Here is a 27,134-nt window from a genome sequence, read left to right on the forward strand (position 1 = left end):
CTAGGAGCCCGAGCGTTTAATGGCGTCCGACAAAGGTACAGAGAATAGTAAACAACTAGTTACAACTGAATCACCTCTCGGGCTAAAAAAAATTTTGTTGGCCGCCGCGTGATACGAAAACCCAAAAACCCAGTGGGGAAAATGGGAACGTATTCTCCATCTAAATGCAGGCGCTCCAAGCTCTGCGGGTTAGAGGTAAAACAAGCTAAATTACATACAAGAAAAAATTTTAACGTAAAGCTTAAAAAGTTAGAGAGCTGAGATGAACACATTACAAATGTCAAACCTTACCTACGTTCTACAACAAAAGACGCAATTAACGCCATAGCGGCTCACATGCTTACATACCGACGGGATAATATTTACATTCTTTGTCACTGGCACTTACAGTTTAGTTCCACCGAATGTAAATACATTTGCTACCTTAATTCACGACTCGTACACAAAGAAGTTTGTGTGAAGCTCGAACTAGGAGATGCTGAGAATACAAAGAACGAGAATTAGAGGCCCAAGGAAATAGAAACCGCTAAACGGCTTTCTAGCGAGTCCGCAACATAACCATCTTCAGCGTTTTCCGAACGCCATCTACCTTTTCTCTTAAAGATTTTATCAGAAATACCGCCCTAAGCAGCAGAAGACGCGCCACCACTTTTAAAGCTGTTCCAGGAAAAGGATTTAGGATCTAGGACCACGTCAACTAACTTTTTTTGACAAAACTTCACGACATCTGGTGTATGAAATCTTGGAGCCGACTTGGACAAACTGGGTCCGGATTTAGTTATCATATTCTCAACCAGGAAGTCATCGCCATCATTTATAGATGCAAGGAGAACGAGCTTGACTTGGGACAAGTAATTGACGAGGTTAGCCCGAGGACAAAGGCCGGTACTGGTTTGGACGATTGGTACAACGGCACCCTTACGATACTGGTCGGTCTTGCTGCTTTCAATAAATAGCTAAAAATAAATATGTAGGGTGTGCAGTTACATCCATGAGCCTTAGGTTTGAAAGCTCATCAAACCTCAAGAACCTTGCGTAAGCGAGGAGTGCCATGGCCATACATCTCGTATCGACCAAAGAGCCATCCAGGCTCTGGAGGAAATTGAAGAGAATTTCTGTAGTCATCGGCAACTTCTTGGACTTCCGATGCGACAATATCCGTAGGGCAGATTCCATAACTTTTTGTGGAAGAGTGTGGTTCGTTGATGACTGAAAACCAGCAAGGTCATGTGCCGGAGAAGTAGAAGCTTAAAAGATGCTGAGTAAATACAAGGCCACGTAAACCGGGGTTGCTGGAAAGAAGCTGATCTCAGGGAATCTAGAGGCCCAAGAACGCCATTGTCTAAAACCGCTAAGATACGAGGCTGTTGAATTATCTGCTCTGGAGCCAAGGACCACATCGGGTTACTAGTTCGCCAAAAGACGAAAAGGACGATCTTGAACGTGGGTAAGCTCGGACCACATGGTACCGGAAAAAAACGTCTAGGAAGACACAAAACGGAGAGAAAGGGAACTGTCACCAGAAAATTGGGTGGGAGCCCACAGAAATGGGATATACTGAAAACGATCCTGCGGATCAAGACCAAGTCAAAGCCGGTAAGAAAAGTACGAACTACGCAACACGTGCGGACAACGAGGTACGCAGTGGCCAACGAAAGTAAAGTCCCACATGGACATCCAAACAACAAAACGGGTACGGGGATTACAAACATTAACGGCCGCTTTAGCATAAATAACTCCACTAAACGAAAGGGACACAGCCACCGAGACACACAAAAATGACAGGACTACAGACTTACGCCGCCGTCAATGCACACACAGGTCACTGAGACTAGAAGCATGCTCAGCCACCGAGGCAATCACTAGTCACTGAGACTAGAAGCATACATGGCTAACGAGGTAAGGAGTAGTCACCGAAACTACAAACACACTGATGTTTTCCCGGTGGAACTTCCTGCAATGTCAGTGAAAGTAAAAATACCCTCGACAAGGGAATGGTAAGAAGACTGAAACCCAAGGAACATAGGCCAGAACGGGGACGAAACCCATTCGGGTACGACAAAAGTACCTGTAGCTTTTCAATGCGCAAGATGCCTAATAACCCGAGGAATCAAGGACACTGCGGGCACTAGCCAATTATTCTCCCCAACCCAGTGTAGTAAAAGGCATTGACCCCTTCGCAACCAGGGTTCCAATTGTGCAAATAGAACTTTGTAAGCTTAAAGTTGTGGGAATTAGCAAACCGATCAACAGAATGGGGGCTCCAGATACCACCCACGTGAGTGAAAAAATGTAAGGAAACTCCCCATTTATTGCAATTTATGAACTTGCTAATGGCATCTGCGTGCTCGTTAAGGGATCTAGGTACTCAGCGTAGTAATAGTGGTTACTCTGGTCCTAAATCAATCACAGAGCTGTATTATGTACTATGTGACACGTGATGATTTTAGATATATGAAATTCATATATTTGCACTGCGGTGAAGAGATGAAATTAAGAGATCCTCGCAGCTAAGAACACTACTAAAACGAGTAGTTGAAAATAGGACCTGAAAAAAATTTAGGCCCATACGGGATTTGAACCCATGACCTCTGCTATAACGATGCAGCGCTCTACCATCTGAGCTAACAAGCCAACTGGGAGCTAGTCAATGTGTTGGGTCCAAGTAAACCATCCAAGTAATGAATGATGATTTTAGATATATGAAATTCATATATTTGCACTGCGGTGAAGAGATGAAATTAAGAGATCCTCGCAACTAAGAACACTACTGAAACGAGTAGTTGAAAATAGGACCTAAAAAAAATTCAGGCCCGTACGGGATTTGAACCCATGACCTCTGCTATAACGATGCAGCGCTCTACCAACTGAGCTAACAAGCCAACTGGGAGCTGCTCAATATGTTGCTACCCCTTCTTACTCTTTCTCGTAGTATGTGACACTTTTTAATCAATCAGGATCCAGAATATTGACGCACCCTCAAGATGTCACGTAAGAGGACGAAAATAGTATCACGCAGTCACGCAGATAATATCACACAATGACGTCATAATATCACGCAGTCACGCAGATGGAGGAAAGGTGGTGCATGCGCAATAAAAAAAATGACAACACTGTTAACAAAACAAGCATTTTTTTTATTGTGACAACAAAATCCTTAGTTTACATTCGGGACGTGTACTCTCCCTGCTGAAAAGTGCCCAATTGATTACTTGCTATGTTTGTTATTGGAAATGTGTGCAATCGGATTTTAAAATCTTTCGGCCAATAAATATAACATTGCCTGTAAGCACATTATTGTGCCATACCCCTTCTTACTCTTTCTCGTGGATGTTCTTCTCCTTTGTCGAAGGCTGATTTGTTCAAATCAATGTAGTAATGATATCCTGAAAAGTAGAATTAAAAGATGATTACTAAGAATGTAACAAAAAAAAACATTTTCCATAAAATGCTTACCGAGTTGCCTGGGTGCTAGGTTTTTCGGATCGATGGAGTCCATGAGTTGTTCTGAAAAATACGATAAGAACTTTCTTTAGAAAAATTGAGGAAAAAGTTATATATATATATATTCACAAAGGATTCTGGAACATTTAAAAGCTTCCACAGCACAACTATTTTGGTAGCATCACAACGGTCTAGAAAGTTTCATGGCATGCATGTCAGCATGACTGAGCATTCTCCTGATAAAATTATATAAATTCAAAAAGCATTCTAGAACTATTTGTGAAAGTTTCTATTTGTGAAAGTTTGCTGACGTGTGCTCTGGATTTATACTGGTCTAATCCAGTCAAACCTGAAAAACAGGGGATACCCCCTATTCCCTATCGTGTTCATTATGTGTATCCATATGACATCATAGGTGTAATGTACTCATGACGTAATGTTAATGTGCTCATTATGTGTACCTATATGACATCATTGGTGTAATATACTCATGATGTGTACCTGAAATCTTGTACCTGTAAATATCACGCATGACCGGTCGACTTCATCGCCTGAAAACTAGCAGTATGCAGTCCAAACGTCGCGATCTACATAACACGTGACTACATCGTGTTCATTATGTGTATCTATATGACATCATAGGTGTAATGTACTCATGACGTAATGTTAATGTGCTCACTATGTGCACCTATATGACATCATTGGTGTAATATACTCATGACGTGTACCTGTATGACATTACTAGATGAAAGTTACATGCACAACAACTACCTACACGGGTGGTCGATCACATGAGTGTCTAGGAGTGACATTTTCATCCATTTGGGAGTCTTTTTTAGATAAGGCGCAAGTCCATGTAAATTTGTGTGGTGGGCAATTGTGGGCATGTGGCTATAAGAAGACTTGAATAGTAAAGATATTGCAGAATAAAATGCCGTTCGTACACTATTAACATGATTTTAGGTGTTCATGTAACCATTGTAATTCGTGCAAGAGAAGAAAAGAAATCGAAGAAGAAGCAAGATGGCGGACGAGGATACGACATCTATGGAAAGACTGCATGCCAAACCCTATAGAGAAAGTCAGAGTAAAGTTGGAACATTTACAAATTGCAGACTAAGTGTCTTTGGTGGAATGGCGATATCTTACCGAGGTGGAGAGAGACACCACAGGGTGGAGAAAAGAAGCAGCAAAAACTACACCAGAAATATTTATTGAAGACTACAGGAGCATGGATACATCTTAGACATTCATACGTGATCAAAAGAGTGGATGAATTGCGTGCACATCAACGTAGGGAAGAAATAGGGAAGAGAAAGGAAAGAGTGTAAAAAGTTATTGCCAATACGATGGAAACACTACCGTGAGTCAAACCCCCAAAAGTCAGATTTTTTTTTACCTATCCACAAACCCGACACATCTACAGACCCCAGTCTGATGAAGAACTTAAAAACAAGCTGCAGAGGATTCATCATAAACTCCAACTCCTCTCAAATCACTACAACCCCAAAAGAAATGGTCGAATATCGACGACACAGACAAGAAAACTATAAAAGAACTCAAAGAGAAGAACTACGTATTCCTCCCCAGCGATAAAGGCACTGAGTTCATATAACAAGACACATACACACATGCCTTGATCACCTCAGTTACGCCAACACCTACCAAAAAGTGCATCGCATGTCAGCCAAGACAGTCGAAAATAAAGTTAACACAGCCTGGAAGAAGATCTGCCTGCAAAACAAAATCCCTTCCTTTGTCCAAAAAAGCTTCTTTGCGTCAAACACGTCTACCACCTCATAAAGACCCACAAAGCAGGCCCCGATATTAAAATACGACCTATCGTATCCAACATCAATGGACCTAAAGCACTTCATGGCTTCTTGCCAACGCCCTTAAACTGATGCTAAAAAATGTCCCAGACCATTAAGAAAACAGTCTCGAGCTCATTAGATGTATCCAAGCCGGCGATCTCACCACAGACAAAGCGTTACCATATCCATGCTTCTTGGCCAGGGATACCAGATATGCGTTGAAATGTTCCGAACCCTCACGCACTTCCTCCACATCAAAATTACTGGATTGGAAGGTGTTCGCTCAGTTCAATCTTGGTTTTCGCTCGGTTCTCTCTTGGGTTTTTGTGTTCCTTGTACAAATGATCCTTTTTTCATTCATAAATATTCTATGTCACACAGCGTTACATGATTCAATGATTCATGTCTTGCATTTCCAAAGCTGAAGTGACTTCAAATCCCAAGTCTTTCTCTTCAAAAAGATGCAGATGTAATAATTGGAAGAGTAAGACCAAAAAAACTGGGGGTATTCCATTCATTATTGTTGGAGAAAACACAAAACCATTCTTTGTTGGAACAGGATTAGAGAGTAAATTTATTGATGTAGCACCTTCAGCAATATTCAAGACAAAAGAAAAGCCAACAGAAGGGTAAGAGTGGAAAATTGTCAGCTGCCACTGGAATGAAATATTGGGAGATTTTGCAGTAAATACTTCTTCCTGGTGTAACAGAAAAAATCTTGTCAACTCTACTGCAAGAAATTCAACTTCTAACGGTTTTGTATGGGGAAATACAAGAGAAAAACTTGGAGATCGTTTTCATGGACCACGCATTCTTGATAAGAAGGTACAGCATTGATGCAGATCTTGTCCTTAGACAATCTCAGGAAAAAACACTGTAAGAGAACACACGCAAGAAATCTTTACACAAACAATCAACACCCTTTCAGCGACGTCGATGGCGCGACAAGAGGATCATTTAAAATGATAATATCCCTACCCTCTTCAGAACTCACGAGCGAGACATTATGAAGAGGGAGTGAAATTAATCAGAACTGAATAATTCAAGTTGCCTTTAAAATCAAAGTTGATTCCAAATGTACAAAAACTGTTTTTTTTTTCAGATCAAGGTTGATTTCCAGTCAATCTTGAAATCAAGGTTAACTTCATAATTTGTTTTTGAAATGAGGGCTGATTTCTAAAATGCGTCAGAACTGGCTTTTTCTATCTACTGTTTGTCGTCATCGCCGTCGTCGGCAAGGTCTCTGCGCTCGTTTTCGTTAACTACTTCCCGACCTTCTTCAGCGGAATCGGCTATTAAGATAAGCTTGTTGCTATGAGCGAGCTTTTTCTTACCTTCTTTTAGTTCTTCAACGGCTTTTTCAACTTGCGGTGGCGTGGACCAAAGGACTGAAGAGGCCGATTGAAGGTGATCGAGGACTTGTTCGTACAGCGCAAACTGTTTCTCGTTACTTTTCTTCTTAACTATTGGTAATGACGAAGCCGTGGATCTTAGTCTTTCTTGTTGATTCATGCTCTTCGGACACTTCTCTCTTGAGGGATGCAAAGCCATCGCGAAGCTCCTCCTCTACCTTAGATAAGGTGTTGGCGAGATTAAATTCTGTATCGGACGGCATTGTAACGTAAAGTTTGAAAAGTTCGAGAGCTGACAAATGTGAATCATTCTAAACGCCCTACAACAAAAGATGTAATGAAACGCCAAAGCGGCTCACGTGCTTACGTACCGATAGGAAAATATTTACGTTCTCTGTCACAGTGTTACGTTACAGTTTAGTTCTGCCAAATGTAAATACACTTCCTTCAAGTTGGGTGGTGTTAGAACACGTTTTTCAATAAATTGAATATTCCACCCAACACGGATACATTTTATTCTTTCTGCTGGCTTCAGGGAACACGATTGATGCCCACACGTATATTACATGTGGGCATAACTATCTGAGTCGTTTACATAGCTCTGGTTATTGTTTGAGGGATACTTGTTATTGTTTGACTGACACGTAAATTATCATTACGCATTCTGACACGCCGAGTCCTTCTGCGTTCATCATTTTTCGGTTTCTTACTGTTACCCTACAAGGGAACTAACTGTGGTAATAAGTTTTTACCAAGACTTTACATCTTCGTTCCACTGTGGTGATTGCTATTATGAACGGGACACGGGAATCGGCGATTTTGAGGAGCGTGATTCGGGAAATAACCACTTAAACGAACCGAGAACCGGGATGTCCGTTAACGAGAGTTTATACAGGCTCTCTCGCATTAGAGAGGCGGTCGGGCTGCTCAGCGACACTCTTCAGTTATTGCGCGGGAACAAAAATTTTATGAGAAGCGAAGTTGCTAATTTATCAAAAATCCTCAACGGCCCACAGGGTAACGTGGTCTAAGACCGCTGCATCAATTGAATTGCTTAACGGCGATGAAAAACCTCCAGCAAGTCTCAGAATTATACTGATATGACGCTCTTAACCTGTTGAGTTACACGACACTAGATGTGAAGAATATTCACTCGGTTGTGCAACACAAAGATAAACTTTTCATGGTGTTAGACTACACAAGGAACTTTGGAAATGTAGCCTCAGAGGGCTTGATGAGGACAACCCATTGGGCGGCGTACTATTTAACAAATCAAAATTATTTTGGTATCCTGCACCCGAACGTGCCAGATCCCGTCCGCCATACTAGCAATTCAACCGTAACCACCTGTGCCGATGGCCCGATGGCACCACAGAGCATGCAGAAGATGAGGGACTGGGCGTAAACATTTATTGCAGCAGTGCATCAGCTCTCCGTAAGAGAGAAATTCGGCCGGTTGAACCAATCAGCCTCGAACGCTCTGACTTCGAGGAGCAGCAAGAAAACTGCGGGCAACAAGGCGAAGAGGAAGATGGAATATTAGAGAACGATTTCCCGAGTGATGATGATGACATTCTATCTTTGGAACGAGAGGCTGATTTTTACCTCGCAAGGGGTTCCTGCTTCGGAAGAAGTATTCGCTTCAACAGCATAATTGTGTTCAGTTAATTTTTCTTTATCTCCGTTGTTATGGAACTATGGGATTGCCATGACCTTTAGTGTTTTATACACTTGTTGAAATATTTATTCGTTTCTTTGATACTGACCTGCTTGTACTGATACGTTTGTCCGTGATCGAAGTTTAATGAAAGGAAGTCGTTACCGTGACTAGCCCATGTTATTCGTGCAAAACTTTGAAAACTTCTAAAATGAACATCATCATCATCATTTTGGTGAAAAGCGATAAACTCATGCCTTACGGTGACTATATACTTTAACGAATCAATGCCGGTTAAGAAAGTCATCACTCACCGGAGAGGCTCTTCAAGGTTTAGGAAATAGGCTAAGACAAAATTGTATGATCGGGATCGGGATTGGCCGGTATAAACCGTCGGGACTGAGAAAAAAGTTTTAGTTGGGATCGTGGGATCAAAGAACCCTATTGGGGACCTTCTGAGTACAGACCAAGAGAAACTTCATCGAACTTGCTTTTACTCGTCTGTATTGCTTCGTAATACTCTCGAGTGTAATTCGATCTAAAACCCAAAAGTTAATCTTAGTTGTAAATAGAAGTAACAGTTTCAAATCCTTTAATTCTATAGTGATGGTTACACGATCATACATCAGTAGGTGTTCAAATCGTTCCCGTTGCATGATTACACATTAAAAAAAAAAAGGTCATGCCATGCAGTTTGAATGACCAATCGCCGACTTACCTCGATACGATATTTTGGTTAACTCATTAGTATGGGGAAAGGAAAGTAAGGCGATTTTTACACGCAAGAGAGGTGAGAACATTTAATAAGTAACTTCTCCATCAACAACAGAAAAAGTTGGAAAAGACTTTCTTTGATTTGGTGACTTTTTAAGAAGCCTTTTTCATTTAAATTTTTTTCTCAAAAATTCTTTTCCAGAAAGGAAACAAAAAAATATGTCTAAATTTCATCAACCGCTAATATCGTTGAAGCTCTACCTTGAACTTTCATTGTTTTGTTTTTCATTCAAAATCTGTACAAAGATACGTGTTCACTCTAGACGGCTTTAATAACTGTGCGAATATAAACACTAATTCTGTACATATGACACAGGCACTCTGACACATATCCGTGTAAATTGGCAGACTTTCACATGATACAGTTGCCAGAGACTTTGCTACACTTAGAGCACCAGTGAAGATAGTGCAACAGTAGCAGGTTGCAATTTGGCGAAGGAATATCTCGCGGTAAAGATGCCGGGATTCTTCAAAGTTCTCGTGAAGACTCATTATGATCAGCAATACAGGTTGTAGTGGATGACGTCTGACTGGTGAGTACCCAGGGTCATACCAGCTTGCCTTTGGTTAGAAGAGCAAGTGTAGCACTGGTTAGAGATCTGCAAGGTAAATGTTTATTTAAACCTTTTAACTCAAAAATACTACGTGCATTGTTCCGTGGCATATCTGAAGGATCCATCCCCCCTCCCTATTTTGGGTAAAAAAAAAAAAAAAAAAGAATCGCAGAAGGAAGAAATGCCAGCAAGGTAAGCGACAAAAAACCGCCCCCCCCCCCCCCAGCAAAAGCAGAGTCTTTCAACCAACGTTTCTTGAGAAAACTATTTGGAGGCTTGGGAGGCAATGACTAAATTAACCTTTGTCATTAAAATCTGCTGGATCCTTTTTGCTACCACTTTAGACATGGTCAGTATGTAAAAAGTAGTTATGGTGGTTACTCTAGGTCCTTACCAATCACAGAGCCGTATTTTGTACCGCGTGACACGTTTCGACCAATCAGGATCCAGAACTGAATTTTGGAGTCACACGGGGTTATGTCACGCAAGAGGACAAAATGACGTCATATTGTCACGCAGATAGAAATTATTTCATTTAATTTACTTTTGGAGGAAGTTCACGCATGCGCAATGAACTATTGACAACACTTAAGTCTGCAATCAAAGCAAACATGTTTTCTTATTGTAACAACAGAATCCTTAGTTGGCATTTGGGACGTCAAATGTACTCTCCCTGCTGCAAAGAGCCCAATCGTTTAATCCTTGTATTTGTTGTCGCATTTTGTGTACAAAAAGATTTAAAAATCTCTCAGCCAATGAAGATAACATTCTTTGAAATTGTATCCTTGTGTCATGTCTCTCTTCACTATTTCCGTGTGATATTGTTCGTCGTTGTCGAAGGCTGACTCGTCCAAACCTTTGTAGTAACGACGATACTCTGAAAGAAGAATTGAGAGATGATATTACCGGTGATTACAGGGAATGAAAAAAAAATATGACAATTTTATACTTACGGAGTTGCTAAGGTGATTAATTTTGGATTAATTAATGGATCGACGGAATCCATGGGTTGTTCTGAAAATACGATAAGAAATTTCGATAGAAAGATTTATGATAAAATTTTAAAAATTCACAAAGTATTTTAGAACATTCGGAAAGCTTACAGCACAACAATTTGGTAGCATTACAACATTCTAGAAGGTTCCACGGCATGCATGTCAGCATGACTAATCATTCTCTTATGGACATTTATCTTATAGAATTTATCCATAGAACCCATAATAGACTTACCTCTTTTTCCCTCGACGATCGTTTTTCCTCTTCTTCTTTTGTCAAGTCTTTTCTTTTCTGCCATTTTCTAGCTGTCTTTTGCAATCAGGGTGATGTAGGCTGTCGAAGCTGAAATGCGTATATTCGCGTGAGTGAATTTACACAGGTTTTTTCCGGTCAAACACGAAAAACAGGGGATACTCCCCTACCCCCTACGTTTGATTGACCAATGAGAATCGAACGCGCTTTATTTGAATTATAAAGTGAACGGTGTGGCACGAGAAAATTATGTTAGTCATTGAAATCGTGCCTAAAAGAAAGAAAGTGGAAGAAGAAGCTGACATATGTTACAGACGAATATTTATTTCAGCTGCTGAAGCGATCGAAGAAGAGGAAGAAAGTGATGATGAAAATATGCCTTTATTAGAAATGGGATTTCGTGCGAGTGGTCCTGGTAAGAATTGGATAAAGAATTTAGTAGCGAAGCAAAGATTTACCGTTCGTTTGCAAGAACTGCGCACGCCTGCGTCTGACGATGGTGTGGGACAAGAAATTACTTCTGTTTTGGAGCGAGCCATTCTTAAAGAAATGAAAAAGAGGGAAAAGGTGGCTCCTCATCATGTCGTTCATTTCCATATACAAGCCGGATATTCTCATGCGTTTCGATCTGCGAGTTTTACAGTGAAAGAATTTGTGAAGGAAGTCCGCTGTTGCAGACCTAAATGCAAACCTTGGCAGAATAATTAAATTCAGGGGAACGGTTTGACAAATTTCAAGCTGAATTCACTTTGATTTGTACTCTTTCTAGTGGTGTTTGAAAACGTTAAGAGTGTCCTACGCATCGAAAACAAAGATGAACTTTGTTGTGCGCATGAAAGCCACAGTACACAAAGACGACGATGTCAATTGAGAACGGATGTATGATAATATGCGCAAGGGTCGACCAGTGCAAGAAACTCAAGCGCGTGAATTGCACCGTTTGGCAGGTGTGTAAGAAGGTCCATGTAAAGTGGGCGAATTGGAAGAGTTTCAGAGAGTACCGAGTCCCAAGTACCAGATTTAAGTGTTGTCGATCGATAAATCTCACGATTATTTTTAAGGGTCCTTCAGCATCTAAGAAGATTTCATTTATGAAATTGGATGAGCATTATCATGGTTGTACATCATTTGGTGTTTTTGAATCGCTCGTATTACTGTTACGAATGTGACCGAGGATTCAACACGGAAGATTACGAACATCATCCTTGTGAAGGTAGGAAATGCGTGTCGTGTTATCGCATGAATTGTCCCGAGTTCCGTCGACATGAGGAGCCTTCTGGAAAGAGTGGTAAATGTCTTCGTTCGTTTTACGGAGAAGAACGGACAAGATTGTTATCAGTACCATTTGGGTCGTGCCAATTCCTGCGCAAAATCTGTTTGCAAAATGTACAAGAAGTTTCCTGATTGTTGCAAGATAGTGTAAAGCAATGATAAGAAGAGATGGACACTTGGTGGGGTTTGAAGATCCGTGAAGGTTAAGCATTGTTGTGGAGTTGCAAAGTCTGCGAAGAATACAAAGTATGTCGATAAGAGAAGTCACAAATGGTACATTTAACCAGCACAAGAAGAAGAAAATCTGAGAAGATCAGAGGAAAGAAGAGCTAGAATAGCACGCCTTGAGAAAAAGGAAAGGAATTGGATCAAGAGAGTTTGATATTCAAAGATCCGCCAGTTTTCGTGTATGCTGATTACTATGCTATGCAGAATGAAGAAGGAGAACATCATCCTATTTTGGTATGTTGTGAGACTGACGAAGATGAAGGCACAGTAGTGTTTTATGGAGAGAATTGTTGTGAGGACTTTTTGGATTACTTGGATGAATTGGCCGTGAATGAAGATGGATTTGAACAATCGGTGGTAATGTTGTTGTTTCATAATCTGAAAGGATATGATGGAATGTTTGTGTTCTAAGAACTCTATAGACAACATCGTTGTGTAGAGAATCAAGTGTGTGAAGGAATCCAAGTCCTTTGTGTCACGACAGGTCCTATCATTTTCAAGGAATCCTTTTGTTTTTTTCCGTTTTCTCTGGCTACATTTCCTTAAGCTTTTGGTCTCGTAGAACTCAAGAGTGACTTTTACCTCTCTCGTTTAACACCCGTGAAAATCAAGAGTATGAAGGTCTCATGCCACCGCGTGACATGTTTGATCCCAACGGTATGCATCATGACAAACGACAAGAATACGAGTCCTGGTACCTCGAACAAATTCGACGCCTTGTGAATTTTAATTTGCCCGAGGAAATGAAAGAGTATTGCTTTCCTGAAGCCAAACTCTTGAAAACTATTTGTCAGAAATTCCGAGAAGATTTCATGCAGAAAGCCCAATTTGATCCTCTGGAACAATGTATCACCATGGGCAGTACTTGCAATTTGTAATGGCGCACACATCATCAAACATGGAATGAGCAAAATAATTTGTTTGTGACGTGATATCAAGAGGGAAACAACTAACTTTGGTAAATTCATACGCTCCAAACTACGATGATCCAAATTTTTTTACCTCTGTTTTTGAGCATTTAGCCGATTCAAGTACGATGGGATTTTAATAGGAGATTGTAATAAGAGAAGATTATAACTTAGTGCGTGATGATCGATATTGAATCTTTCAAAAAATCACTCAGAGCCATTTGGATTAACAAATATCTAGATCCTGAAAATAGCAGCAAATGGAAAATTATCTTTACTTTAGAGCAAAGAAAGTATGGAGGCAATGCCTTTTTTAAAGGAAATCTTGACAAAAAAGACGTCGGTAACCTAAGAATAGAAGATCCATTTGTTAAAGAAATCGCCATAATAAAAAAGAAGATATGATGCACTTATTCAGGCAATGCATGAAAACAAAAATGTGGCTTCAGTCGTGTCATATTCTCCCAACAGACAACCGACTACACATGGAAACCAGTTTGGGTCTTAAGCCTGACAGCTCCAATTTCAAACTTCAAATAAATTCTTTGCTGCCAAATGGCTTAACACTATATTTGGATATGTCGATCAAAAGAGCTTTATCAAACTCGAAACAACTTCTTGATTCATCTGAAACATATACATCACTTAGAAAACACGTCACCAATCCACACAAAAAATGGACGGCTTTTCTATCCTAGCTGGATCAGATTTCCTGAGCCCTTGACTCCAAACCCAGTCCTTCCTTTATATGTAGAACATATATGAAAATAGTATACTTTTGTATAGAATATGTTTTTTGTCCCAAAGAAAGAAAGAAAGGAAGAAAAAAGAAAATAATTCATAAAATAAAAGTAACGGATTAGAAGAAATTCAAAATATAACTTGTAGCCAATTTTTAGAAATGAAATTAGTGCAATTAGCCCTGTAATTTTAGTTTTAAAATATAAGCTGTGTAACTTGTGATACCATTGTATGTAGTGTTAGTATTGTGACGTAAGTAGTGTTAGTATCTTTAACGTAAGTAACAGAAATGTAAGTAACGTATCCTTGTAATTAGCGTAATTATTGTGACGTAAGTAGTGTCTCTTTTGTAACTCTGTAAGTAGTTTTTGTTTTTGTTTTTGTTTTGTTTTGTTCTGTTCTGTTCTGTTCTGTTCTGTTTTTTATTCTTGTTATTAAATACATAAAAAAGGAATGGTAGATTCCATAAATCGGGGTTGGTAACCTTACGTAAGAACCTTAAGATAAGAAGTAAAAGCAACTTTAGTCATTTTCAGGTAGTACAAAAATGATTTAAAAGAAATTTTTTCCAGAATGACTAGTTTTTATAATGAGATTTTTGCTTCCATTTGTCATTCAGTTTTAAATTCCATCTCTGTTTGTACCACTAACTTGTAATAGACTACCTTTCTCAGAGATGATGTAACTACTCATCATGTGTATGAAGAAAGCATCAATCTTAGATCATGGAGGAAGATACATTCATTCACATGGGCACTTTCCAGCAGGGAGAGTACACATCCTAAATGTAAACTAAGAATTCTTTGGTTACAATAAAAAAAAAACATGTTTGTTCTGATTACAGACTTTATTGTGTTGTCAATCATTTCTTGAGTATGGCCAAACTTCCCCCTAAAATAAATTTTAAAAAAATATCCATCCATGTGACATTATGACATCATTTTCATCCTCTTACATGACATCTTTTTCACCCTGTGTGACCTCAAAAATTTCAAGTTTGGGGGAGTGTCACAATTCTGGATTCAGATTGATCAAAATATGTCATGTGGCTCTTTGGTTAGTTGGGAACCAGAGTAACAACTATAACTACTTTTGAATTTCACCTGAATTTCAAATTCACCACATGTTTTTTTTTTTCCTATGCTGTAAATAGGTAACCCTCTTAAACCCTTAAATTATATAAACTGCTTTTGCACAACCTATAGTTTAATACCCCAATTCTTCCGAATTGCAAATCTTCCACCAACAAATTAACAAACCGAAAGGGTTCTAAAACTCAGCTCACTAAAGAAACATGTATAGTATGTATATTTTCAGACACAATTTTCACTTACCCGAGAGCATAGGTTGGTACTTCATTTGAAAACAATAAGAACAGTTCATGTGTTGCTGTACGGATTGCATAACACTTATGATCACTAGCACATATGTAAGTCTCCATGGCTTGGTGATACACACCACTGGGGGAATCTATGTAAATAAACTGCACCATGTTAAACAGGCAGTTGATAATGATCTAAAAGAGTTACAGAAAAATTTGTCTTTAACATACATTTAATAGATCCCCCTTCTTTCAACTGGCTCTCAATTTCCATAACAAGTACTTAGTACTATCTCTAACTCATTCAAATCTGCAACTGCTTCTTTACCCTTCCAAAGGTGACAGTGTCTGAGTGGTCATGCAACACTCAACAAACAATTTAATTTGACTCTTTTTAAAGTATGTTTTTTCTTAAATCCTTGTGCAGAAATAGAAAAAAATTTGTAACAAACCCGATTATGGAAGCTACTCAAGATTCAGATTGGTGGCACTTGTTGTTCAACTTTTTGCATTTCAAGCTATGATTCAGATCAGTTTCTCAATTTTTTTGTATTATTTTAAAGGAGATAAAAAAAATTTCATGGTTTCTGGGGAATATTTCTCCTTTAAGATACAACTATACTGCTTAAGGGGGCTAAAATTGCTGAAATTTGCATTTTATCAAGGGTTGTGTAACTTATATCTGCATGTACTTACTTCGTACCAACATAATGAAAAATATTAAAAAACCTTTTTATCAACATCCACTCACACTTTACCTTGTTCAGAGGTATTTGGCTCCTGGACAGGAAATAGAGTACCAACAACTGACTTGTAAAATGACACGAGAATTGACTTTCTTTTAGCTGTAGACATTCCACTTCCTTTTGACAACAAAATTCATAAGGTAATTAAAAAATAATTGTACAGTAATTGTACTTTAACTGACTTACCTCAACATGTAGGTTTATAAAATATTTGAAAACAAAACATCATTTTTATCTAATCATTCAGATGCTAAACTAACTCCATTTTTTGGTTCAAATAATAGGAACTTACATTTTGAAATAACAGAATTAAAAAGTTGCAATTGTCTCACATGGGTAGGATCGTATTCTACTTACCCATGTGGGATTAGCTAAATGTGTTAATTAATGTTGACAAGCCAAATTCATGTTGTTTATAATGCTCATGAACAGCTCCTGATCATGAGCCACCTATGAGTGGTTCATGTGCCCTTCCTTACCTGAGGTACTTCCTTGATCCACACCAGTTAGCACCCCTGATGGATGAACACTAGACAGACTCTTGTGCTCATCTGTGTTCACCAGCACAAACCTTGAACAGGTGCACAAGATAAGAGTCACTTCAAAGAAATATTTTAAGTTTCAAAAGGTAAAAACAAAGAAGTGCCATTATCTTGAACTGCAGACTGTAAAACTTATAAATTTCCTAATCTCTTCAACTAGGGAAAATCCTTGGGTTTGTGGACACGTGACTTTAATTCCATCCTAGATATATCTTATCTAGACAGCAGCCTCTGTTTTGACTTGAAACAAGCATAGATTTTATTTTCTGGTAAGACTAAAAACAAACATGCATTATTGCTTTTCTGTAGAAACAGCAAAATGCTCTTTCATTCTAAGTATTGAAGTTAAAGAAGATATTTTCATGTACTATTGGACACAAGGTTCAGAGACTGGGGAACATCTGGTTATATTCTCCAAGTGATTCTCCCTTAACTGGAGAATATTCAGTTAAGTGCTATGTACATGGACCAATCTCATGTGAGCAAAAACATTTGATGGGTAATGACCTTCATTGTTGTTGCCAATTCCTACAAAGTAATGGGACTCTCTTGTATTTCTCTTTGTATTTTTATGAAGAAATTATGATCATGATGTAGTAGCATTAATAGACATAATTATAGTCATGTACAGTTGCTAGTAAGATACCCTAGGATTCCACTATCGAGTACCATATCACCAGGGAGATTTCTTGGATGAGATCTGCGACTGGTGTTCAGTGTATCAATAGCAAGTCTCCAATACTGGTCCAAAAACTATGAATGAAAAATACCATTACAACTACAAACACATTCTAGCATAAGGGATGTTTAGGAACACACATAATGACCACTCCATTGACGCAATACTTTGACCTAGTCTACCTTGTAATTTCTTTATTGGAAGTACACACAAAGCCAAAATTAGTAGTCAAAAGGTTGCCTATTCTTACAACTTTCCTTAGATATTTGTTACATAAACTCAACTCTATTGCAGCATTTCATGTCTTAAAATGTGATGCTTAAAGTTACAATGCACCCTCTATGCCTAATCCAAAGGGGCATAATATGCCATTTTGGGATATCATAACTGAAGCAAGGATTTTTACATAATGAAAGTAGTTAATTTGTGTAAAACCCTTAAGAATGGTCACCATACTGAACCTTTTGTCAGTTAAACCTAGCATCTCATTTAAATTAGGTGAATGAAATAATATGAAGACACCGACAGAACACTGTTTAGTTTAAAGTGAGCTTTATACTGTACCTTGGTTTCAGCATCCTGAAGTGTTGGTTTAGGCCCACATATCACACATACCTCCACACCTTCAATGAGCTGGAAACAGCAACAGAGACATGAAATAAATATAAAGCACATAAACATGTTTATATATAATTGCAGAAACCTACTTGTAAATAACTTACTTGAAATGTTAACAACCTGTGAGGAATCTAAAAATAAAATAAAAAGTTTGTCAACAACTTTTGAAACATAAAAGACAAGCAAATAGTTGACATTTGTTTCCCAGTTAACAGTTGATCATTTAAGTATTGTGGTATACCAGTTTTCAAAATTTTCAAGGGAAATAAAATTTGTTAAAAGAATTAAGATAACCAGAAAAAAAGTGTGCAAGATATAAAAGAGAAAAAAAGATAACAAGGAAAACTAAAAGTGTACAAGATACTAATGTAACAAGAAGACAAGAAAAATTTAAAGAGTGTGAGATGCTAATGTAGCAATAAGTCAACAGTGAAAACTAAAAGTGCACAAAATACTACATAAACATAAGAATCACACAACAGGAAAAACCAAAAGAGCAAAAGATTCTAACAAAACAATTCCACAATTAGAAAAGCCAAAAGTGTGAAAAAAATTTAAAAAATGCAAAAATCAGACAACAATGAAAAGTAAAAGTGTGCAAGATACTAAAGCAACAATCAAACATTGAAAAAGAAAACCAAAAAATGCGTGATATACTAATGTAACAATCAGATAACTAGAAAACTATAGGTGTGCGAGATGCTACCATAAAAATAAAACACAAAGAAACAAAAAGTGCACATGATACTAATGCAACAATTGGACATCAAGAAAAAATAAAAGTGTATAAGATACAAATGTAACAATTGCAAAACAAGGAAAACTAAAAGTGTGCAAGATAGTAAAGTAACATTTGGATGACAAGTACAAAATAAAAGTACATGCATGAGATATTAATGTAAAAATCAAGCAAGATAAAAAACAAAAGGTTTTGCAATATATGAGATGGATATATCTGACAGACTCTGGACTTGGAGGTTGGCAAGGTGGTATGTTATCAAGATGCTGTCACCTTTGTGGTGCATTGGCCTTGCTGGCAATGGTTTTAAAGGATATTTTGCTCATAAATTACCACTGAATAGGCAACCTTTCAAATCCCTTGAATTCGGGTATCTTCATGTCACTCACACATATTGGCACAAGAAGGGGAGGTCTGATAGTGAGGCAAGTCAGTCTTACACATATGCAGACTTTCTATTTTCTTTTCTCAGATAACAACAATAACAGTAGTAAACAAACAAAGACAAACCTTTGGACTACCATATGGCAGATATATAGGTATATCACGAGAAGACCATGGTGGTAAGGAATAAACCAACAATGACAATAAGACAGTCTCCATGCCAGTTAACTCCCACCTGGAATGCACCATGAATTGTCAGAAACGCTGTGTTAGAGAATCACAATCAACAACTATATTCTGACAAATGGAAAATTAACTGCATTTCTCATTTTGAGTTCCAAATCAAGACTTAACTCCCAAGTTCTCAACTATTGACCCTTGAATTATATATTCATTAGGTTCTGATGCATACAAAAGATATATTTTTCAACCTTGGACAAACTTGCAATTAATAAATATTACTAAGAATTAATAATTTATAACTTATATAGTGCAAAGTACATGTGGATATGATCTAATGCTCTATACAATAAGACTAAGCAAAATAAAATATGAAAATGAACTATAAAAGGCTAAGAATATACAATTTGACTAACTAAAAACGAACCATAAAAGCAAACATGAAAATGCCTGTCTAAAGAGATGTGTTTTAAGAAGTGTTTTAAAACAATTAAGATCATTTACTGCTCTTATATTTGATGGCAATCTGTTCCAAAGTTTAGGAGCAGCTGCCATAAATGATCTATCACCTAAAGTTTTCTTAGTTATTGTCCTGGGTGGCAATAATTGTAGTTCAGACTGAGATTGTAACATCATACATCCAAATTGTTGTTTAACTTTAGATCCATAATGTACTGAGGTGCCAGCCCATGGATAGCCTTGAACGCTAAAATAAGTAATTTAAATTCAATTCTGAGACAGAAAGGTAACCAATGTGAGGAAAACAAAGTAGGAGTTATATGACAAAAACAAGAAAGGGAACAAACAAGTCAGGCAGCACTGTTCTGAATATGTTGCAACTTGTTGAGATGTGCAGCTGGTAGACCATACAGCAAACCATTGCAATAATCAATACGTGCAGTGATGAATGCATGAACAAGTGTTTGTGTGGAGTCTTTAGATAAATACTTTCTGATGCCTCTGATGTTATACAGGTGGAATGACAAGGTCTTACACATCTTGTTTATATGACAGCCCATTGTTCATGTTTTCATCAAACCATGACCCAAAGTTTTTAACGGCAGTCACAGGACTGATAGTAGCGTCACCAACGACCAACCCCTTGATGTCAACTTTAGTGAGTAAACATTACTTTGGTTAAACTAATATCACTACTGCATATGAGTAACACTTCTAGAACTAGTTACCCTATCAAATTGTACTCCTAGAATTCTGTGGCATTATCTTTAATATCAATTAACTTAACATACATGTAAAATTTGGGCTTGACTTGATTCAATACCTATATATATTTTTAATGATACAAACAGCAAACTGCTAATTGAAATACATGGTGAGAAGAAGGAAATCTTACCATCGTTCTGTTGCTACAGCCACTTTTCCCATGACAAGCAAACATCCAAACTCACTGCTGACTGCTGTAGCAAAAGCATCCAGAAACTCCTGTAACAACAGAATGTTAGAAATGTCAAAGTCACAACTAACAGTGTATAAAATGCTAAGAAATGAATGCTGTGTGAATCAGTAAGGGTTTACAAGCTGAATACGAAAAAGAAAATGAAAAACCATCAAGAGGAAGGAAAATCCAAAAGCAACACTTTGCAATGCATTTCTACACATTAAGCCCAAGGTAAAGATGCTCCAATCCTTCTGCAGAGTTTATAATGCTTTTATATTTACTGGCAATACAATGTACCTGTAGAAATGACACATCTGGACAAAGAATGATATCAACAGCTTGAGTAATGTTTCCTGTTAACTCTGTGCCTTCCAAGAGACTGTCAATCAAACTATAACAACACTGAAGAAATACATCAATTAATTGATATAAATGTATTTTTATTATGTAAACTACTGTACACACACAAGAAAACCTGAAATCAGAGGCAAACTCTAAGAAAGTTACTTACTCTCAATTCCCTCTTTAGCAGTTCTACATTTCTGAAAGATGTCAACTCATCTATTCCTAATAACAAAACCTAAAACATAATAATACCAAGCAGTGTTAAAGTAAAAAATTTTTGGGAGTTATCCTAAAAATGTGTTTTCAGTTATTTATATGCTAAAAAAAAGTTAATTTCACAATAATTACTAAACAAACTGGATCTAAGTGATCAATTTCCAGCATTAAAAAAATTGTATTGTATTCGATAATAACGTGGTGCAATGTAAAGCACAGACATGATTGTATCATAAAAAAGAGCAATCACAAGTTTATTATATCTGAAGCCTATCCTGTAGTTACATCAGTGCATGTAGTCTGGTGCATGTATTAATTGTCAGTGTTTCCCAAAGAGTTTATCCTAAACACTCTACTTGGTCATTGTTGACCATCCATTATCTTTAAAAAGTTTTAGGTGAGTGATTGAATAAATCTTTATAAAGATCATTTACACTCCACCACATGAAGACACATCATCAGTGTTATACTGCAAGTGAAGGGAAGACATACAAATAGATGGCCTTACAGTTTTAAAATACTCAGTTTGTATTAATAACAGGTAGGTCTCAGTACTCATCAATAGGAAAAGCATACAAATTTCCATGTATTATATTACACCTACCATGGAATTAAAGACAAAATCTAAGAGTCTATTAAGATGCAAATCACTAGCATTGTCATCAGAGGCAACAATTATTAAGGTGATCCTGAAACGACATGAAAAAAAATTAACTCAGTTGAAAATACTTTTATTTAGCATTACACGGGAATTCACAGGTTGATAACTGATCCCCAAACCATCTAGTGCTTATAAAATTCATCTGTAATACAGTCCCACAAATGAGGAAATGTTTTCAGACTCTTAAGAAATATTTTGTTGTCCTTAGCTGTAAATTCACTCTGCCTCTTCCGGCAACTAACTCTGATAGACAGCCACAAGACTGCACACATGTTTTCACAATGTTATATTTTTCTCTATTAACCCTTTAACCCTGAGGAGTGACTAGAATCTCATTTCTCCTTAGAATATCACCCCTGAATCAAACATATAGGTCATGAGAAAAAAGAAAATGATCAACCTAAGTTTTGATTGTTAAACAAATTCTCCTTGGCAGCTCCTTAGGAAATGTGTAGAGGACAGTATGAAGAAGATGCATACTGAAGTAAGGGTGTAGAAGGTTAACCTTCTGGAAGGTGGCCCCTTCATGATTGCCTGCCTTTACAAAGGCACCATATAAACTTTGCATAATGGATTGTATTAAACTTCAACTTTTAAATCAAGTAATAGATTGCAAGCTCTTGAATGAAATCCTTTGGTTGATAAAGAAGAGCAGTCCAATTGAAGAAAGAAACATTAATAGAGACAGACATATTGCAGGCTAAACTTGCCACTTTTTACAAATGTTACAGACCACATATGCTCTGAAATCCCATTTAAGCTTGTCAGTTATTGAAGTTCTAGATATTATTAGGTCTTTTGATATCATTAGACATAAACATCATACATTTCATGCCTGGTGATTTCTATTACTTACAAGAAAAATTCCACATCCTGCAAAGAGGAGTCAAACTTTTACAATATGCATGACCCTTCTAAGACCTGAGACCTTTCAGGAGGTCATGAAGTTTGGGAGCTCTTGAAGTTCCCTTTTTTCAAGACAATAGTATATTATTTCAATAGAAAAAGATAAACTGAATAATAAAACACCTTTCATTAAAAACCTTCCAGACAACTTTAGCATCATCCGTGACTGTGTTAAGCAAAGTGACATCTTGATTGTTGGCAAACATGCACACACCATTAAGTGATCCAATCACAGGAAAAGGCAACTGTATGACAACACACAACATATAACCACAAAAAATGACAAAAATAATCAAAAAACGCCAGGTATATGTATTACAGTGTGCTTCAGAAGCTTGATTCAGAGCTAACCTTTATTTTTACATTATATTTATATGCACATTTAAAATAATTGGTAATGACTTTTGTTGTAAGTAAATAAGCCCATGTTCACAGGATGTGCTGTACTATCCAACAGAAAAATTGGTGATGTCCGTGTGGTCACCTCTCTAACGTTTCCAAGGTGATGTGACAAGCAGTTGTACTTCTAAAGGCTGTCATTTTCAGCCAACCCTCCCACTGGTATTGGTACAAGGAAAATTTTCCTTGATAATATCTGAAAAAAGACTTAACACAGTCTTTCCCCCCCTCCCCTCCCCCCAACTTTGATTTGCAAACAAACTGATTTAATTTGATAGAATCCAGAAAGTTACCAAAGTTTCTCTGGCTGCAAGGTGGTTTATTAGCCCTTATGAAAAACTTCTCACAGAAAAAAAGTCGAGCCCCCTTCACATCTAGTATAAATGTTACAAAACATACTTATGTACTACGTTATATACACTTTTAAATCACTCTACCTGTGGGAGGTTTCCTTTCGTTCTAGTGAACAGTGGAATGCCGCCATCAGTCGTCAAGCAAACCAAATATGCCGCCATATTGAACTCTCGCCAGGCGCATGCGTCCAAGGTTCGGAAGAACGCAGACAGCTGATAGAGAGATGGCGGAAAGCACACGACTGTGACCTGAACCATATGACTATAGGACTTGTGAGTAAATTGTTGCAAGGGGGATGCGTGACTGCTAGCGCTTGCTGTGTGCTTAACTTCATATGGGAACATGTCGTCCAATTGATAGTGGTATGTATTAATTTTACCTTTTCCGCATGAAGAAATTTGATGCAATGACCGTGGATAATTTGGGCTGCCTTGAAGGTCCAAAGTAGATGAGCATCCGTTGAAATAGATTTTACTATCAACCTCTGAAAACCGTGTCTTTCACACAGATTTTCGCGTTTGTAGGAACAGAGGATGGTTTGATTAAGAAATTCGGTTGAGGAAAATCGGATATAAAAAATTATTTGTTTGGAACGTTCGTGATATGGCCTGCCATCAATTGATCATAATTATTTCTCTCGTCGTCTGTTGTAGAGATGTTTTTGTTATACATCAGAGAGAAAAAGTGTTTAAAAGATGAATCTCTCATTCAAAATAAACATCATTATGTACATATGTATGCCTTACTCGTATTTTGTGGTTACGAATTCATTACTTAAGCTTAAAGACGAATGAATCTTGAAAGCATTTAAAATCCTTTTTTTTTTAGCATCGACCAGCAAATTAAAATTAGCAATATAGCTTTGTTAATCAGTATTTTAAGTTTCACTTACAACATCCATGGTGGAATTTCCTTGTTATGTGTATTGCAGTGAAACAGTTTTCTTGCTGGTATGAAATGTCATTAACGGTCATCAACACAAAATGACAATCACGTCCTCTTATCTCATATTTCACACATGCTAACAAAGGAAAAGGAAATGTCAAACCAGGAATGTGATCTCTGCCCTACTTATTGTTATTCTTTTTGTCATATGATGCTAGCAAACATTGTTAATGAAATTGGCTTTTGATTTATGCCTTAGGCCATAATCTGTATTATTTGGAAAGGCAAGAATCCTGGAACAAGGAATTTGGCTTTTGAGGTTGCTTTCCTTTTTCTTTGTTTTATTATTTTTGATGGCATGTGTCAAACATTATGGCAGCTTTTAACAGAGAAAGAAAGACAAAAAATGTTCTTAATTTGACAATTCATAAGGTTTTTGTTATTTGTCTTTTTTTTTTTTATTATTCAAGGTGTCAGGTCCATCTATGATTCCTACCTTCAATCTCAAAGGAGATGGGGTTATTGTGGTCTCAGAGCATCTTAGTTCATATTTCAGAACAATTAAAAAGTAAGTGGCCAGTTCCATTGAAATGATATACAAAGAGGCCATTAGGTTCCTAGTAAAAATTTTTAATTTGAAGTCTTATCAACACATGTATCATTTCTTCCTAGTTTGGATGAACCCTGTCACCTCAGAAAGTGCAGTTTAGATAATAAATTACTTTTTCTCAAAAGAATGATGTAGACACTTGTCTCAAGATTGAGATGACTGACTGAGTTTTTTGCCATCTGAAACTCTACTTTTGAGCTAAAGAAAACTTGTTTGTGTGCTACAGCTTTAGGTCACATGCTAAGTTCATATGTGACAAGTTAGTGTTTTCTTTTTAATTGCTAGGATCTGCAATGTTGTAAGGAATTCCAGTATATATATATATATATATATATATATATATATATATATATATATATATAGTTAGATGGCTCAGTTATCTAAGGAAGAAATAACATAATGGGTTTTCTGTGTTTTGACATCCAATTTAAAATTAGCCATCTTTCTTATTCTATCTTCATGGTGATTTTGATATAAATATGTCAGCTTGAAGTGACTACTTAACTTCAATATAACTAAATTAGCTAACAAAGTATTTTTTACCGAGATCTGTTTGCAGCTATTGGGTTGTAGTAATTTTGAGAATATTTAGCTGATCAATTGTATGTGTTGCTGCTTACAGAGGAGATGTTGTCATTCTGAGGTCTCCTGAGAAACCAAATAACCTTATTTGCAAGAGGATTGCTGCAATGGTTGGTATATTGTGCAATAGGTACTGCATTAACTCTGTAAAAAAATGTTTGAAATTGGATTGAAATAACCTGATAAAGTCCTCTGCAGACTGTTGTTTCAAACTGTAGTAAGAGTTATTTAATTTGACAACAGAAGAGTTGATGCGATCTTTGGTCTTTTTGTTTTCCCACTTGTAGGGTGGGGAGTTCATGAGAACTGACACTGATGGAAAAGATAGCTTTGAAGTAAGTTTGTGACCGCAGACTGAGGAGAAGTAATCAATATGTCTGTAATTGAGAACAAGCCTAAAAACATTAAAAAGATGTTTAATTCTATAACCACCTGCATCTTACTAAGACTTTTTTGGTTATTGGCAAGCCAGTGACCATGCTACCATCATGTATTAACTAGGACTAAGTGACTCTGTGCTTTTGTTAAGTGATTGTTAGCTCAAAGTAGAAATGAAAGTTGATGCATTTTACTTCAGAACCTCAATCTTCTTTGTATTGGCTTAAGATTCCGAAAGGACATTTGTGGCTTCTTGGTGATAACCCCAAGTACTCCAAGGACTCCAGGGACTATGGTCCAGTTCCTTATGGACTCATTCAAGGGAGGGTCTGCTTCAAGGTTAGGGCAGGGTTGCTAGTGATACAGAGATGTTACGTCATCCCAAATTAAGTAAAAACTGAATACTTTACTGGAAAGGTCATTTCCAAATTTAAGGTACAATTATCATTGTATGACTGAGTCTTTTCAATAACTTGAAGGCATTATTTTCTTGTTAACTTAGGCTTCCTCAATTGTTCTATGTTATCCATTTTAACAAGTCTGCATTTGTCATAGGGTAGCAAAGGGATTCCTGATCCCGTTTCATGAAAGAATTTTATAAAGATTTACACCTCACATATTTAAAAGGGAAAACTTCAAATCTTAAATTATTCAAATGGGAGGTTTCAGAGAAATCTTGAATTTTTCATGAAGTGAAAGAAAAACTCCTCATATCACATCTATTTCAGGAGGCAAATCATGCCTCATGCTGGTTTACAAACTCATGAATCACACTTGCCTCTCCTGAAAATTCACCTATTATCATTTTTGGCCCTTATCAAGTGTCATGTTTAAACCCTTTGCCATCCTCTTTATTTGTAAGGCAAGATACAAGAGCTAAAGATCACCATAACTCCTTTTTCCTGAGACTGATGATTGTATTTTATGACTGTCATTGAAGGGGTTTAAGGAAAACAGGTGCAAGCTACTTTTTTGATGGAAATGAGTTTTGAATACTGCTATGCTTTAGAGGAAAACACACAGAAAACTTCAATTTAGTCATTCATCTGGCATTTTTGTCTATGTATCATCACCCAATCTTTAAAAGATATATACTGTCAAATTACCCTGAGTTTTATAGAATTACTCTTTTTTTGGAAACATAGAACAGTTGACAAAAACCCATGCAGAATGATATTTTCTATTTAAGAGTCAACAA

At 37.2% G+C, this 27,134-nt stretch overlaps 2 protein-coding genes and 2 non-coding genes across 12 annotated transcripts in view; 1 reads left to right on the forward strand and 3 right to left on the reverse strand.

The window, feature by feature from the left end:
• Positions 1 to 2,561: 2,561 nt before the first annotated feature.
• On the reverse strand, positions 2,562 to 2,634 carry Trnan-guu (transfer RNA asparagine (anticodon GUU)). The gene has a single exon. It is a non-coding gene; the product is annotated as a tRNA-Asn (tRNA).
• A 175-nt stretch (positions 2,635 to 2,809) lies between these two features.
• On the reverse strand, positions 2,810 to 2,882 carry Trnan-guu (transfer RNA asparagine (anticodon GUU)). The gene has a single exon. It is a non-coding gene; the product is annotated as a tRNA-Asn (tRNA).
• A 5,960-nt stretch (positions 2,883 to 8,842) lies between these two features.
• On the reverse strand, positions 8,843 to 24,515 carry LOC131798555 (protein fuzzy homolog). Of its 9 annotated transcripts, XM_066170726.1 has the most exons (19): positions 23,565 to 24,323; positions 22,852 to 22,973; positions 21,766 to 21,850; positions 21,112 to 21,180; positions 20,898 to 21,002; positions 20,556 to 20,644; positions 19,148 to 19,256; positions 18,003 to 18,029; positions 17,845 to 17,913; positions 17,248 to 17,354; positions 16,539 to 16,630; positions 16,072 to 16,176; positions 15,327 to 15,462; positions 14,839 to 14,883; positions 14,435 to 14,489; positions 10,826 to 10,933; positions 10,549 to 10,609; positions 9,990 to 10,472; positions 8,843 to 9,640 (listed from the first exon to the last, which is right to left on the reverse strand). In XM_066170726.1, the coding sequence occupies exons 1-16, from the start codon at positions 23,823 to 23,825 to the stop codon at positions 10,910 to 10,912; spliced, it is 1,500 nt and encodes a 499-aa protein (XP_066026823.1). In that variant the 5' UTR covers positions 23,826 to 24,323; the 3' UTR covers positions 8,843 to 9,640; positions 9,990 to 10,472; positions 10,549 to 10,609; positions 10,826 to 10,909. The 9 variants fall into 9 exon arrangements, with proteins under 9 accessions (XP_066026823.1, XP_066026824.1, XP_066026826.1 ...); XM_066170727.1 differs by lacking the exon at positions 10,549 to 10,609 and having other exon boundaries at positions 23,565 to 24,324; XM_066170729.1 differs by lacking the exons at positions 14,435 to 14,489; positions 14,839 to 14,883 and having other exon boundaries at positions 23,565 to 24,322.
• LOC131798556 (mitochondrial inner membrane protease subunit 1-like) overlaps positions 24,381 to 27,134 on the forward strand; it is a 3,204-nt gene continuing 450 nt past the window's right edge. The window contains exons 1-5 of the mRNA XM_066171163.1: positions 24,381 to 24,431; positions 24,837 to 24,934; positions 25,599 to 25,668; positions 25,846 to 25,893; positions 26,165 to 26,275. Of these exons, the coding sequence (XP_066027260.1) occupies positions 24,381 to 24,431; positions 24,837 to 24,934; positions 25,599 to 25,668; positions 25,846 to 25,893; positions 26,165 to 26,275 (378 nt within the window). The remainder of the gene's footprint in view (positions 24,432 to 24,836; positions 24,935 to 25,598; positions 25,669 to 25,845; positions 25,894 to 26,164; positions 26,276 to 27,134) is intronic.

Source organism: Pocillopora verrucosa, chromosome 8 (genome assembly GCF_036669915.1).
Source record: "Pocillopora verrucosa isolate sample1 chromosome 8, ASM3666991v2, whole genome shotgun sequence".
NCBI lineage: Eukaryota > Metazoa > Cnidaria > Anthozoa > Scleractinia > Pocilloporidae > Pocillopora > Pocillopora verrucosa.